The sequence below is a fragment of the Lycorma delicatula genome, chromosome 1 (assembly GCF_047948215.1).
Source record: "Lycorma delicatula isolate Av1 chromosome 1, ASM4794821v1, whole genome shotgun sequence".
Taxonomy (NCBI): Eukaryota; Metazoa; Arthropoda; class Insecta; order Hemiptera; family Fulgoridae; genus Lycorma; species Lycorma delicatula.
In genome coordinates this window covers 354,561,950-354,576,413 of record NC_134455.1, presented here as the reverse complement: position 1 = coordinate 354,576,413, position 14,464 = coordinate 354,561,950, and the positions used below count along the sequence as shown (strand labels likewise).

Below are 14,464 nucleotides of genomic sequence, written 5' to 3'. Positions count from 1 at the left end.
TTAACTGGATTGGAATTAAATGTTTTTGATATCAAAAGGAATGATGGTTTTCATACTATTTCTTTACTGGTAAAATAAAATGAACAAAACTGTACTAAAATAAACATTATTTTTATTTTAGTATTATGACTTTTTATGTGTTATGCATGTATTTTAAAATAAGTTGTGAAAAAAAATTAGACCCATCATTAGAAAGAATGAATGAATGATTAGAAGCCAGTGTTCCAACTAGTACACGAATAGTGCAAATCAAATCAAATAATCTTGCAAATCAAATATAAAATATAAAATTTGTCTTAATAATGTAAATTTTTTGTTATTTAGTAATATAACAGACATTATTTTAAAATGCATTATTCTCATTGCTTTTTTTTTGTTTAAAATTAAAAAAATTTCAATTAAAAAAATATTAGCTATACATTTTTTTATTTGATCAAAGTAAATGAGAATGCTAAGTGGTCTACTAAAAATCTGACAGGTAATATAGCCCTTGCAGCTGGGTAAAACATAAAAATTATGGTAAATATATTCTTAAAAATTCATAAAGAGATAATATAATTTTTTTAAAGTTTTATTTATCGAACAAGTTAAGTTACTTACCATCATCCATAAACTAAAGAGCAATTACAGGTTCTTAAAAACATTTGTAATTGGTGAAATCATAAAGGAATTTAAAGTTTTAAGTATTTTTTCTAATAGTTACTAAGAAATTAATTGATAAAAAAATTGACTCACTTCCTTCATTACAGCGGAATTAATTTTGCCAATAATGTAGAGATTTTCTAATGCTCTGATGCAATCACTGTTATGCGTTCCTATGAGAGTTTCACACCATTCTGTAGCAAACGAATTACTCTTATTCAAAGCATCAACAATAACTTCCCATGGCAATTCTTTATTTATATACTAAAAAAATAAAATAAAATAATTCATTATAAAAAAAATTGCACTATCATATTACAATAACAACATTTCATTTTACATGTGGGATTGATTGGAAATAGGTAGATGTCTCACGGTAAAAAGAAAGTTATCGGCCACTTACCAGATACATTTAATCCTAACATCAAAAATATTATGTCTGTTTTACAGTTTTAAGAATGGCAATTTTATTTTATACATTTTCTTCTAAAATATGATTCCAAAGAAAATATTTTCAACATACTACAGGGAACTGAATAGAATGATGAAATAAGTTAAGAAAACACAAGTATTGTAGATAAGCTTTCACAGAATTAAGGTGATTACAAATTTCATAAATTTGATAAGAGTTTGAATTATGTACTTTTGTTTGATATTAACCTTATTCTTGGCATATGTAAATATCAGAATAAATTTAGAAGTTAGAAAATAGCCCACATGAAACATATATGTAATTGATCAGAAACTAATTGTGATTTGATTCATTATGTACAAATACATAAAGTAATAAAAAAATAATAACAACTTATTTATTTTGTATATGATAGTAATGATGCGTAAGTAAACTTAATCCACATATTTTACTTGAAAAGTCCCAGAATCAGAGTTTTTTATACATTCAACCATAAAATATAATCTGCATATCTATAACACTAACAGAATTCATCACTTAATTTTATTTTATAATCACATTTTTAATTAATTTTCCTTTAATTTGTTTTACTATCGATAATGACATAACAAAGAAATACACAGTTTATGCCAATTCTGACACACCACACCAAATTTGAGAAACTATACTCTGCAGCTGTATAAGCTGCTCTACTTGAATTAATTCACACTATATGATGTGGTCTCTGTGTTGCTGACTATTACCCAAGTGTACCATACATTCACAAGGAATATTAAAAAAACGAGTTATTAAACACATTTTATTGGTGTAATTAATAACAGATTTTTAAGGTTTGTTTTTGTATTTTGATAATTTGTTCATTTTATGAAAATTTAAAAAAATCATAACTTTTATACTTTTAAAAGGCTGGCTTATTTTTCAGATAAAAAATTTAGGATTTTTTTCTTGTTGAAACTTTGCAGATATCTTTCAAAAGTGTTAATAAATTGAAAAAAAAAGTTTTTAAATTTTTAGATCAGTGGTGCATAAAAAAACTACAGGTAATGTATATCCTGGAACATTCATTATTATTTTTCTTCACTGAAAACAAATAATTAGAAAAACAAAAATTTTAAGACTAACAACATTTTCAAACTTGCTTCTGTAGCACAGCAAATTTCTTATAACTTCAAATGATATAATTAATGGGATTAACACCCAATACACTGAAATACAGTAATATACTTTAATATACTGAAATACAGTAACGTCTTTTTTGCTAGCACCAAAAAGACAGAAACAATTTTTTTTTTTAACTTTATGATTGGAATTAATACTGTTTAAAGAAAAAAAACAACACGATTAAAAAATACCAATTAATAATGTGGTATTAAAAATATTACAAACAGAAGAAATTAAAAACAAACTGAGTGTACATAAAATTTTAAAGAGCAATATATATAAAAAGTGAAAACTTTTTTAAAAGGATGAGCAAGATAAACAAGTGGTGAAATACATATATGCTTTAGACGATTCCATGTGAAATAACCACCATGCATTTATAACCAATATAAATAATAAGAAAAAAATTTGTCTGCTTTATAACCTAAATATTTAAAGGTAAAAATGAAATATAAAAAGGGCTGGATCATAGAATATTGGTCATATCTATTTTTAGACCTTTACTAAGCTATTGTTAAGTAATCAAAAGAAAAAAAACAGCATAATCAATTTAGTAAAAATAGCTTAATGTAATTCTAACAAGAGAGTAAAATTAATTGTATATTTACCCTACTTAAAAATTGGACATACTGTACATGATTTTATTGTGAAATAAATAACTTAAACTCAAAGTTTGGATTTTGAGATCCACTTACATTGTTTTAAAAATTGAAAACTTTTTAAAAATCAATTGCAGAACACTTTTTAAACAGCAAAAGTTGTAAAAAAGTTTATCTCTGCCTGAGCTTTTTGTTCTGTATTAAATTCTGAAAAAGCTTATCGTAAATTGAAAATTAGCACAGGCAGTTTTTACAACTTTCCTGTTTAAATATTATGCTGTATTTGATCTTTTAAAGTAGATTATTTAAAACGTAAGAAACCATTTATTTAAGCTATTAACCTTTAATTCAAGAGACAACCACTATTTGCCAGAATTTTGTGAAAAGTAAAAAAAAAATTATGGGTCTTCCAGACTGTTCATTGCAGATTAAAAACAATGAGGGAAACATAGGGGCACTATAAATGAACTACAAGTATAAAACTTACTTTTCAGAAAACTTATAAAAAACAAGACATGAAAAACAAAAGTATGGCATTCAGAGAAACAGATATAACACTATGAGGTTATAACCACCACACAAATGGAAGTGAAATTAAATGACAATAGCAAAAAAGGCTGCTGTTCAGAAAAAAAGAAGTAGTGGAAAACAAACGCAAAGGTAAAAACAATAAATTTTAGTAAGCTTGAGGAAATTAAGGTAAACTGTAAAAGACTGCCACCAAAAGCACACAGCAACTGAAGAATATATATAAATTCAAACAAAAGGCAATAAATTTAAGAATTTTCAGCATAACTGTCACTTTTAGTCATAAAACTGCATAAAAGGCAATTGTGCTTTTTATCTTCTAATACAATCACTTGGTGACAGTAATCAATACAGATTGAATCAGAAGTTACATGTTAATTAATTCTAAACCTACAACAACATAACGTACTTATGATTGGGGATGGAAAGGAATTCAATGGAATATAAACTGTTACCATGTATATACCTAATTTAATATCGGCAGACGACTTTGGAAGCAGCTCATGTGTCAGCAGGAGCACAGACTACATACGCGCTGGTAAGAGTCACTGCGGCCGTGCAGATGACCACGCAGTTCTCTCACCATAGCGGTCCTGCGGCCCCACCACTCTCAGGCTCCAATAAAAGAGCGTGCACGAGAATGAATTTTCAATTCATCGTTGACCAAAATCACAACCCCGAGGAGAAAGACACCCACCTTGTGATGTCACCGGTTGCCACACCACCTCCTCCGTTCCGAGCCCTGAGGGGCTTTACCGGAGGTCATCTTTAGGCTTTCTAACTGATTACATCTCACAGTCATCAGCCAGGCCTCGGTCGGGACTGTGAATGCCTCAGAAAATAAACGAGTTTAAAGTTAAATCAGTGCTACACTCATACCAATCAAAATTATGTGTTACGCAACATTCAGATTCAGATCTACACCCAATTAAGTCGACCAATTTAGATCTCCTAACAAGAGGAACGCAACCTCATTCCGGTTTGCAAACCCAGCACCCCCCCCCCCCCAGTCCTACCATGGTGTCTAGCGTGGCATTACCAAGTCACGATCACGACCACCACCGGCGGTGGGAAGCCACGCCCCCAGTCGCACCAGTTAACATACCCCAGCGGCGCGGCCACCAGCGCGCCCCAAAGCGAATCACAAACAATACCAATATAACAGTGGCATGATGCCAATTCGCCTACCTCCAACCATTCCAATGCCTACGCCATCCGGGATACTACCACGATCGAGTACCTCGATTATACTCCCTCTACCTTGGCCGCGCCGGCGAAAGACGACTGACGCCGACCACTGCGGGACTCTGGGGGCCACCACTGCCACACTTTAGTGGGGACCCAACTGCCGCTGAGGGGAAGCTCGGTCTGATTTCAATGGACGAGTCGCCAACTCTCCAACTTTGCCGGAGACCAGCTTCCAGACTAAACAACTCTTCTCAGAACTAATGCAAAAAACGGCCCTTATAACTAGGTTATAAGTTATGCGCCGTTGAAGCAATTCAACAACAGCCTTCTCAGAGGTACCATAAGGTTATTAGTTACAATGAGCCAACGAAGCCAATCGACGACAACAGCCCTTCTCAAGGCTACTACAAGGTTACAAATGCCACATGCCATTGAAACAATTCGGCGACAAAACATAATTTACAACTGCTTTAGCATTTCTTATAATACTTTTAACATCATTATAGGTACCGTTGTCATATAGTAATTACTTAATAACTTTGAGTCATTGAGTCATATTTATATATTTTAAATTCAAATACTTGCTCTACGACTAATATGTACATTCACAAACCTGCTTGTTTCATTTGTTTTTAAATCATGTGCCTAAATTTTTTTTTTAGCTGTCTACCTACAATTGATGATTCCCTTGTAAATAAAAAAAACTGACTTCAGCTGTAGATTTTTAAAAGGCCAGCAATCAAATGGTAGTTTAAATTTCTGCTACACTAAGAGTTAGTGCACACAATCAAGGAGAATATAATTTACTAGAACCAAGGGATATCTAGAACATCATCAGGTCCCATTACGTACACATCCATTAATCTGATGTACCCCCCTCCAAATACATATGACAAAGGAAAATTTCTCCACAATGACCATCTTACACAAACAACTTCTACAGGAATGTATAACTTTATTATGACACAGTATATTGCAGGTAAAAATTCATCTGAGCTACCTTCATCTGATATTCAGAGTACAAGCTACCCTAGCAGCTAATTCATTTGTCATCTGGGATTCCTACACAATTAGCAATCCAGCACTAACTGAAATCTGTGCCACGGTTACTGTGAACAGAGATAGATGCATTATTACTCTACTCTGTGGAAATCCACTGACTCTCAGCTCCTCACACGGTGAGTATCCCTTTTTCAATGGCTTACTTGAGACTACCTTCTCAAGGAAATGATAAGACTACACCAAATTTTGTCAATTTTAATTCCTTTTACATGCTTGATGAGACAAGTACACTGGAAACAGCAGTTTTTGCTTGTGTCAGACTTATAGAAATAAATGACAGAAATTCAGTAGTAAAGATGAATACTGATAATAATTTAATTATGATGTAATGTAGATTAAAGTTCAAGAAATTGGGAATAAAAAAAGGGAGACAGTCGTATTAAAAGGTAACCATCAAAAGGCAAAGTATAAACTCACATTTGGAATAGGCCGGACATCACAAAAAAAGCTGGTAATGTAGAAATCTAAAGAATGAATTTTAAAAAAAACACAGAAGAGAATCAGTACACAATAATGGCAGACTGTAACAGAAAACTGGATAATGAAAGATATGTTATTATTGATGTATGAACATTGATAGTGTAAACTTCAAAAGATGGCAGTGGAAAGAAAACGTATTGGCTTTTTAAAAAATAAAATAGACAGCAAAAAATAACGATAGAATTCTGGCTGAACAAGAATTAGTTTGATACAGAATGATAATACTTACAATGAAGATAAAAAAATCAAATAATTTTGGGGAAATTAAATTTAAATGCATAAATATCATAAGTGTAGACAAAACCAGTACAGAAAATAAAGAATGAGCTAATAGATAACCAAAATATATAGAATATGCATTAGAGAAAACTAACTGATAATATCGTCACCATCATCGTTAAGTGACAAATGTGTGTTAGTAATCACATTTCTCAGATTTGTCAGTTTACTACTAATCTGAATGTTCTGTATCTTGTGGTAAATTATCCATTGCATATCTCTTTTAAGAAGACTACGTTTAAACCTTTTCACTTTTACGAATATGCATTCCTATTTAAAATTTAATATTGAAAATTTTTGCTTAGCTCTCCTGAAAAGCTGAGTTTTCACATTCGTTACTTTAGCATGGTGGGGACAATATGTTGAACAGAAGGAAACTGATAATAGGAAACTCTACACTAAAATTAGAATATGATAAATTAAAGTAAGAATAAAGGATGATCAAAATCAGAATTTCTGAACAGCTAGGTGAAATAGGATTGATTAGATTGTGCCAGTAATTATAAGTAAAAATAAAGAATTGCACATGTATTATAAAATATGCAGTCAATGTTAAAATTAACTATTAAAATTTACTATGCATGTCTGTGGCCAGCCAAGTCATACAGTACTGTACTTTTTATAAATTTTACTTAATATTTACAAAAGTGCTGCTATCTATAGTAGCTTTGATAAGAAAATCATTATCAAACTCTGCCTGCAGATTAATCAAGCTGAATTTTTGTATATGTAATATTTTTCTAAAATGTCAAGTTTTTTATCATTATTATCATTTTCTTTTGTAATTTCAATCATTTTTTATTTTTTCTAAATTGGTAATGTAATGTTTGTTAACTATTAAATGGTCGGCAACATTGGAAAATCCTAACTTATTGTTTTTATAATGTCCAAAATGTTATAAGAAGACAAGTAAGTTTTGGGGAAAATGGTTTAAGTGGATGGATGAATTAAAAATTGCCTTATAATTTGTGATTAAAATTTTTGTAATCTTTGAAAATTTGTTAGTTGAGTCTTTCATTTGTCAAATATTATTATCAATTATATATTTTTTCATTAAATTATTATATTCATCAATGAACATAATAACTGGTGTATTGGTTTTATCTGATGTGTATTTGTTTTATCTGATTTTAGTAAAATACATTTATTTTCTTTTAACTTTAAATTATAAATTGCTTTCTTATTAAAACGTGGTTTCTTATTTATATATATATATATATATATATGTTTCTAATTTTACAAATGTTATTACCAATAATACCGCAAAATCTTTAAATATCGTAAAAAGTTATCATAATTATGACAACATGAGGTATTACACTAGATTGTATAATTATAAAATACAAAAACAAGGTAACCCAATGCGTTTGTTAATTAACTTTAAATCAGGACTTTGTTATTTCATTACCAAAGTAACTGATAAAATATTCAGATCTAAAATTGTTTTACTGAACAAGTCTAATGTAAAAAATGGGTATGACTTTGTTAACAAATTAAAAAATTTAACAATAAATGAAAACACTAGAATGATAAGTTATGACATAATCAACATGTACCTTACTTTAAATTATACCTTACCTTTATTTTTTATTATACAAATAGTTTGATCTATAAGAATACTAAACTGAAATAGATAACAATGAGGACCCAATATTTATCAATAATATTATTACCGCCATTAGGAACATAAGTCAACAGAATTATTTAGAATTTAATAATGTATATTACATACAAGAGTTTACCGATGGGATTTCCTTTATCAGCTATTATGTTCAAAACTTATTAACAGGAATCCAAAAGTAAAATAGTTATGGTATAATTCATATACACAAATTTTAATTATGGGTTTGATATGTTGATGAGTCTCTGAGCCTGTTAATAAATTATGAACATTTTACAATTTTGAAAAAACTCATACACATCATGATAATTTAAAATTTACATTTGAAACAGATAAGTGCAGAAAAATAAGTTTTTTAGATGTTGACATGGAAATTAATAAAAATGAAAAAATTATAACGTCTGCATATAGAAAGCCAACAGCAAGTAAAACAACTTAACAGAAGATCAAATCATCCTTCGTCACACAAAATTAATATATTTACAAACATGTTGAATAGAACAATACATTACACACAGAACAACAAGGAAAAATTAGATTTAGAAATAAATATCATAAAAAGTATTGCAGTAAAAAATGGATGTAGCACATCGTTAATTGATAATATCTATAGAAAACAGAGATTAAAATCTAAAAATACAACATTGAAACCTATAAATAATAAACATGGCAGTGACAACATCTGTACAAAACACTCTATACTAATAATGTCATTGAAAATTTGATTAATGTTTATAATAAAAAATGTAAACTAGAATATAGGCCAAACAACCATATAATAAGAATTTAAAATTCTATAATGATAAGAATGATTCTAATAATTTATTTAGTATTTATAAAATTACATGTAATGATTGTAATAAAATCTATACTGGAAAAACTAATAGATCATTTAGGACAAGATTTGAGGAACATTTTAGACATTATAAAAACAATACATTAAGATTTTGTAATGTTGCCGACCATTTGATAGTTAACAAACATTCCATTACCAATTTAGAAACAAATTAAAAGTAACTGAAATTACAAAAAATAATGATAATGATAGAAAACTGGACATTTTAGAAAAATATTACAAATACAAATGTTGACAAAAATTCAGCTTGATTAATCTGCAGGCGCAGTTTGATAATGATTTTCTTTTCAAAGCTGCTAGAGATAGCAGCACTTTTGTAAATATTAAGTAAAATTTATAAAATATTAGTACGGTACAGTATGTAGTGGCTGGCCATAGACATTTATAGTAAATTTTTAATATTGACTGCATATTTTATATATATATATATATATATATATATATATATATATACACAATAATTTTATTTTTGATCAACTGATGAAGAGGAAAAATCCTTGAAACCAGTTTTTGTAATCTCTTAAATGTAGACTCAATCAACAGGAAATATCTTCAAGATTTCTTTTGTATACTGTAATGGTCAGTAGAATATGCATGCACAGGCAAGTCAACTAGCAATTCAAATGTAGTCAGTCGAGATGTGGATCCCACAATAAAAGGTTCAATGTACGTTTTGGTTAGCAGAGTTTAGCAGAGTTACATGTGTTAAACGGCATGTATTAACTGAATGGAATATCGATCCTTCTACATCCAAGTCTGTTCATCAACGGGATACGACTTTAAGAGATTGGAAGCTTGGTTTCACAAACTGGAAATCATCCAAAAGTTTCAGTTAGTGACGAGAAGTGATGCATTCACTGCCAATTCTTCTTTTCACAACATTTTTCATAAGCGACTCTGCTTGCAAGCATTCAAGTTACAATTCCTTCATCACATTATTAAACCAAATGATTGTTGTCTACTACATCAGTTGCTGCAAAAGTAATGTACCCTGTCAAAAAAAATCCTAATTATCTTGATACACTGTTATTTAGTAATGAGGCAACTTTTCATATGTGTGGGAAAGTTAACAGATATAATTGCTGAATTTGGAGGACTGAAAACCTCCATACAGTAATTGAAAATGAAAGGGACACACTGAAAGTCAATGTATGGTTAGGACTAAACAAAAATGGCATCATCAGTTCGTTTTTTTTCATGGAGCCACTGTGACAGGACACATGTACCACAACATACTTGAGAACCTTTCTGTTCCTCAGATTCCTGCAGGCTTCAGTTTCCAACAAGATGATGCTCCACCGTACTTTCATTGAGATGTTACAATGTTCTTGAACAACACTTGCCCGGATATTGGATCAGACAAGGAGGTTCAATTGCACGGCCACCTAGATCTTCAGATATCACTCCTTTGCACTTTTTTGCTTGGGGATTTATTACAAGTTGCGTGAACTAACAAAAGTTTGAAATTTGGATGATTTAAAACAGAGAATAAGTCTGTCTGTCTGTCCATCTGTCGAGGTATTATATTAAAACTTAGTGAGTTGCTGTGTTTATTAAAAGAAAGAATTATTAAACTACATTAACTATATTATCTCTTAATATAAGCTGTTACTTATAGATGCCTTAAGCCCAGACACCTGTACATAAACTTATATATATAGTTAATATTATATGAAATATAAGCCACCAAAACCCAGTAATTAGATAAGTTTAAATTACCTTTTTTTTTAATTCCCAATAATCAGTTTTCACAGGATATTTAATTATGATAAATTAAATTACCCTTCAAGATTATATCCGTACATACAACCACCCCCCCAAATCTCATTGGACTTTTAAAATGACATAAAATAAATAATCCTGTAAGACTTTTAAAAAATTTTTTAATAGCACCTACATATTTCATTGCTAAAATAATAGATCTAACCCATAAAATAATGTAAAAAATGGTTACGAAGAAATAAATATATTATATTGTATTAAAGTTAATTACAACAAAAAAATGGTAAATTACGATATCTCTAACATGTATCCTAATATACTAATTGACAAGACAATAGAAATAATAAAAAATTATTAATGAACCTTCAGAGTACACCAATGCATTAATCACTACTATTATAAGAAATATACTTCATACTTTGTATACTTCCTTCATACTTTGAATATATACTGCCTTCATACTTTGAATATGGGAATTATTGTTATTTACACACAAAAGGCTAATGAATGGGACACCTATATTTGCCATACTGTCTGAGATATTTATAAAAGATTTTGAAAATAAGAGAGTTTATAGCATTTTAAAAACACACCAAATATTATTCTGATAAGATATGTAGATGATATTTTAATCATACCCAAATATAAATAACAAACATTTCATCACTTTAAATAAGCTTAACAATGATAATGAGAAATAAAAATTTACATATGAAATATAACACAACAGAAAAAAATATTTTTTATCAAAATAAACATAAATGATATAATAGAAACATCAGTTTATAGAAAACCCACAACAAATAATATTACAATAAATTAAAATTCTAACCACCCATGATCACAAAAAATTAATAAAAATAAACTCAAAAATGGAATATACATTATAAAATAAATAACAGTATTTAATGGTTTCAATGGTGAAATTAAAAAAAAAATTTTTATGCAAAATAAAAACAAAGACAATTATACCAAATACAATTACACAAAGAAAAACTTATTAACGTGTATTATAAAATTAATACAAAAATCCATATAAACCAATAATCACATTATAAAATATTTAAAAAATAACAATAAAAAGAATTGGGAGGAATATACTAAATTAAATGCAATAAATATAATAATAATATTTATATCGGTAAAAACAATCGATCATTTAAAAAATAATCTACTGAATTTTATACAGCATACAAAAACAGAAAAGAGCTGACCATCTTTTAGAATGAAAACATAGTATTATAGGTTGCAAAAACAACTAAGAGATTTTGGAGATTTATGATAATGATAAAAAAAATGAATATAATCAAGAAATATTCATAAATATAAAAAATATAAAATGATGAGAATCACCAGATCACATTCTAGGGTTATGATTTAATGAACATTTATCTCTGGAGAAATCATTTTCAAAAAAACAAGTTTTAATGTAATAAATATAGAATTCAATAGCAACTGATGATGCAGGTTAGTGCGATTAGTAAGGTAAGTTTAACTTATCTAATTACTGTGTTTTGGTGGTTTATATTTCATGTAATATTAAATTTTATTAGTATAGTGGTCAAAATGTTACTGAATCATTTGAATATCAAAAAATTATAAATATATATATCTACCATCGCAAAAGCATTTGAACTTACATTAGCAACTACATCATCATTTATTTTATTACTTAGAGATAGATTTTGTAATTTGTTGAAGCATTTAAGATTATCATCAGCATTTAGAGAAGAACACCACGCTTTGGCTTTTATGTACGTTTCTTTAATCTTGTTTACAAGTTCTTCCACTGATTGTTTTGTTTCCAATAGCTAAAATGAAAAAAAAAAACATGTAAAAATTACACATAATTAGTTGAGATAAATTTACACTTTTCTCAAATTACATCACAAATTATACTTATTCTCAAATAAATCTGTTGATTATTCATTTGATGATCTTTCATTGTTTTTGAAATGGTTTATCAATTCACAAAAAAATACTTTTTAGATTTACTTAAAAGTAAGATAAAATAAGGCATGTTTTTAAGTTTAAGTCAGTCCCCACCCTGCAAAAGGTCACCCCCTCTGTAACAAACATGAGCAAACATGCAGGGGGATGAACAGGTAACAGACAACCTCTACTGATCCTCGTCTGCCTTCCTATCACGAACATTGACCTCCACCATGGCAGCTACGGCTTTCCACTCAGCTTCCGAGTCTAGCATCATGGTAAACACGCTTTCAGCCACCAACTCCCAAACTCCTCGACTACTAGTCGCAGTACATCATACCAGCACCCACACCAGAACACCACGTGTTCCAGGGAGTCGACGACTGCACAATACCTACATATGGGGGAAGCTCTTTTTCCAATTCTATGCAGGTAAGCACCAAAACGACTGTGGCCACTCAGAAACTGAGTGAGTTCGTACGACAGGTTTCTGGACTTCTTCCCTATCCAGGTCTTGATGTCTGGGATGAGGAATCTCATCTATCCACCTGTCTGCGACACCTGCCATCTCTCTTGCTACTGTCCGATAAGCCAATTGCGAGCGACATTTGGCAAAGCACCCCGTTGTTTCATCGCCCTCATCGTTTATCATCGACGATGACAAACACGGTCTCGCTGGAAACCGTCCTATAGGCACATGCGATCCGCAAAGCCAGCACCCGCTGCAAGCCGTACAGGAGTTCCCTGGTCCGCCTAATACTAAGAGCCCTAGCCCAAACCAGTACCCTGTACAGGCAGACTGACCTTGCTACTGAAGCAAGAAGTCTCCTTCTTCCGGTGGATGGGCCACCCGGATTCTGCATAAGCTTGGCTAGGGCATCAGCTGTTCTCCTAGCTTTGCTTACTGCTTCTCGGACATACTCCTGGAACGACCTTCAGTGGTCTAGCCACACTCTAAGGTATTTTACCTTACATGAGGTCAGGACTTCGGTCGTACCGGTACGTAAGGTGATGGGGTCAAGTTTACATTTCCCGGCCATGACCAGCACCTCCTTCTTCCACTCTGCGAGCTTCAGTCTCCTCGTAGCGAGCCAGTCGCTCACCATACAGATCTCCGTAGTGCCCTATTCTCCACGACTTCCAGCTCTGTTTTGCCGACAACAACCAGTGCCAGATCATCAGTAAAACAGACTGCAATGATCCCTTCCGGCTACTCGATCCTCAGCACACAATCATAAGCAATATTCCAGAACAAAGGACCGAGTACCGACCCCTGTGGGACACCATACACCACCTCATATATAACTGACAGCCCTCCGTACTTCTTTATTACTATCTTGTAACCGCTCTCCCACACGTCCGCATCCACCTCATTGAGCAGGTCAGTCCACTCCTTGTCCTTAGCGCGACTGATTCCTGCTCTGTAAGCCCGCCTAGCATCTCCCTAGCGTGAAGGATGCTCATTCTATCGTTGCTTCTGAGTAGCCTCTGCAGTCTCCGTCTTGCTCTGAGGCATTCTTTTTTAAGCTCCCCTACTTCCTCGAACAACCAGTAAGTACTCCTATTGCTGGCAGCGCATTTCGGTCAAAGCTCGTCAAGCGCCTCCTGCACAATGGAGGTCACCTCATCAGGCATTAACGCGTGCCTTAGCCTGTCAGCTATAATACGACGGAAAACCTCCATCGCACACTCGCTTACTTTCCGTATTCCGGGAGTGCCGCTAGCCACATTACCAGCAGCTTTATAGACGAATGAGATGATTTTATGGTCACTAAGGTTCTCCTCGTCCAACACACACCAATCGCTGACTCTTTGGCACGCCCTCTCACTTGTGAAAGTGACATTGATGAACGATGCCGACTTGCCTCTCTCAAATGTAGGACATAAACCATCAACCAGAGAGGAAAGTCCAGCGCCGCTTGCAGCCTCCTCAAGGATTTGGCCCCTTCGATCGGTGACCACACCGCCCCATGACACACACT

The 14,464-nt window shown here is 31.7% G+C and overlaps 1 protein-coding gene across 1 annotated transcript in view; it reads right to left on the bottom strand.

The window, feature by feature from the left end:
• The window catches only part of LOC142334470 (uncharacterized), a 712,180-nt gene that overhangs the window by 175,409 nt on the left and 522,307 nt on the right, over positions 1-14,464 (bottom strand). Inside the window, exons 89-90 of the mRNA XM_075382526.1 lie at positions 12,191-12,361; positions 736-906 (exon numbers count right to left, since the gene is read on the bottom strand). Coding sequence (XP_075238641.1) covers positions 736-906; positions 12,191-12,361 — 342 coding nt within the window. The remainder of the gene's footprint in view (positions 1-735; positions 907-12,190; positions 12,362-14,464) is intronic.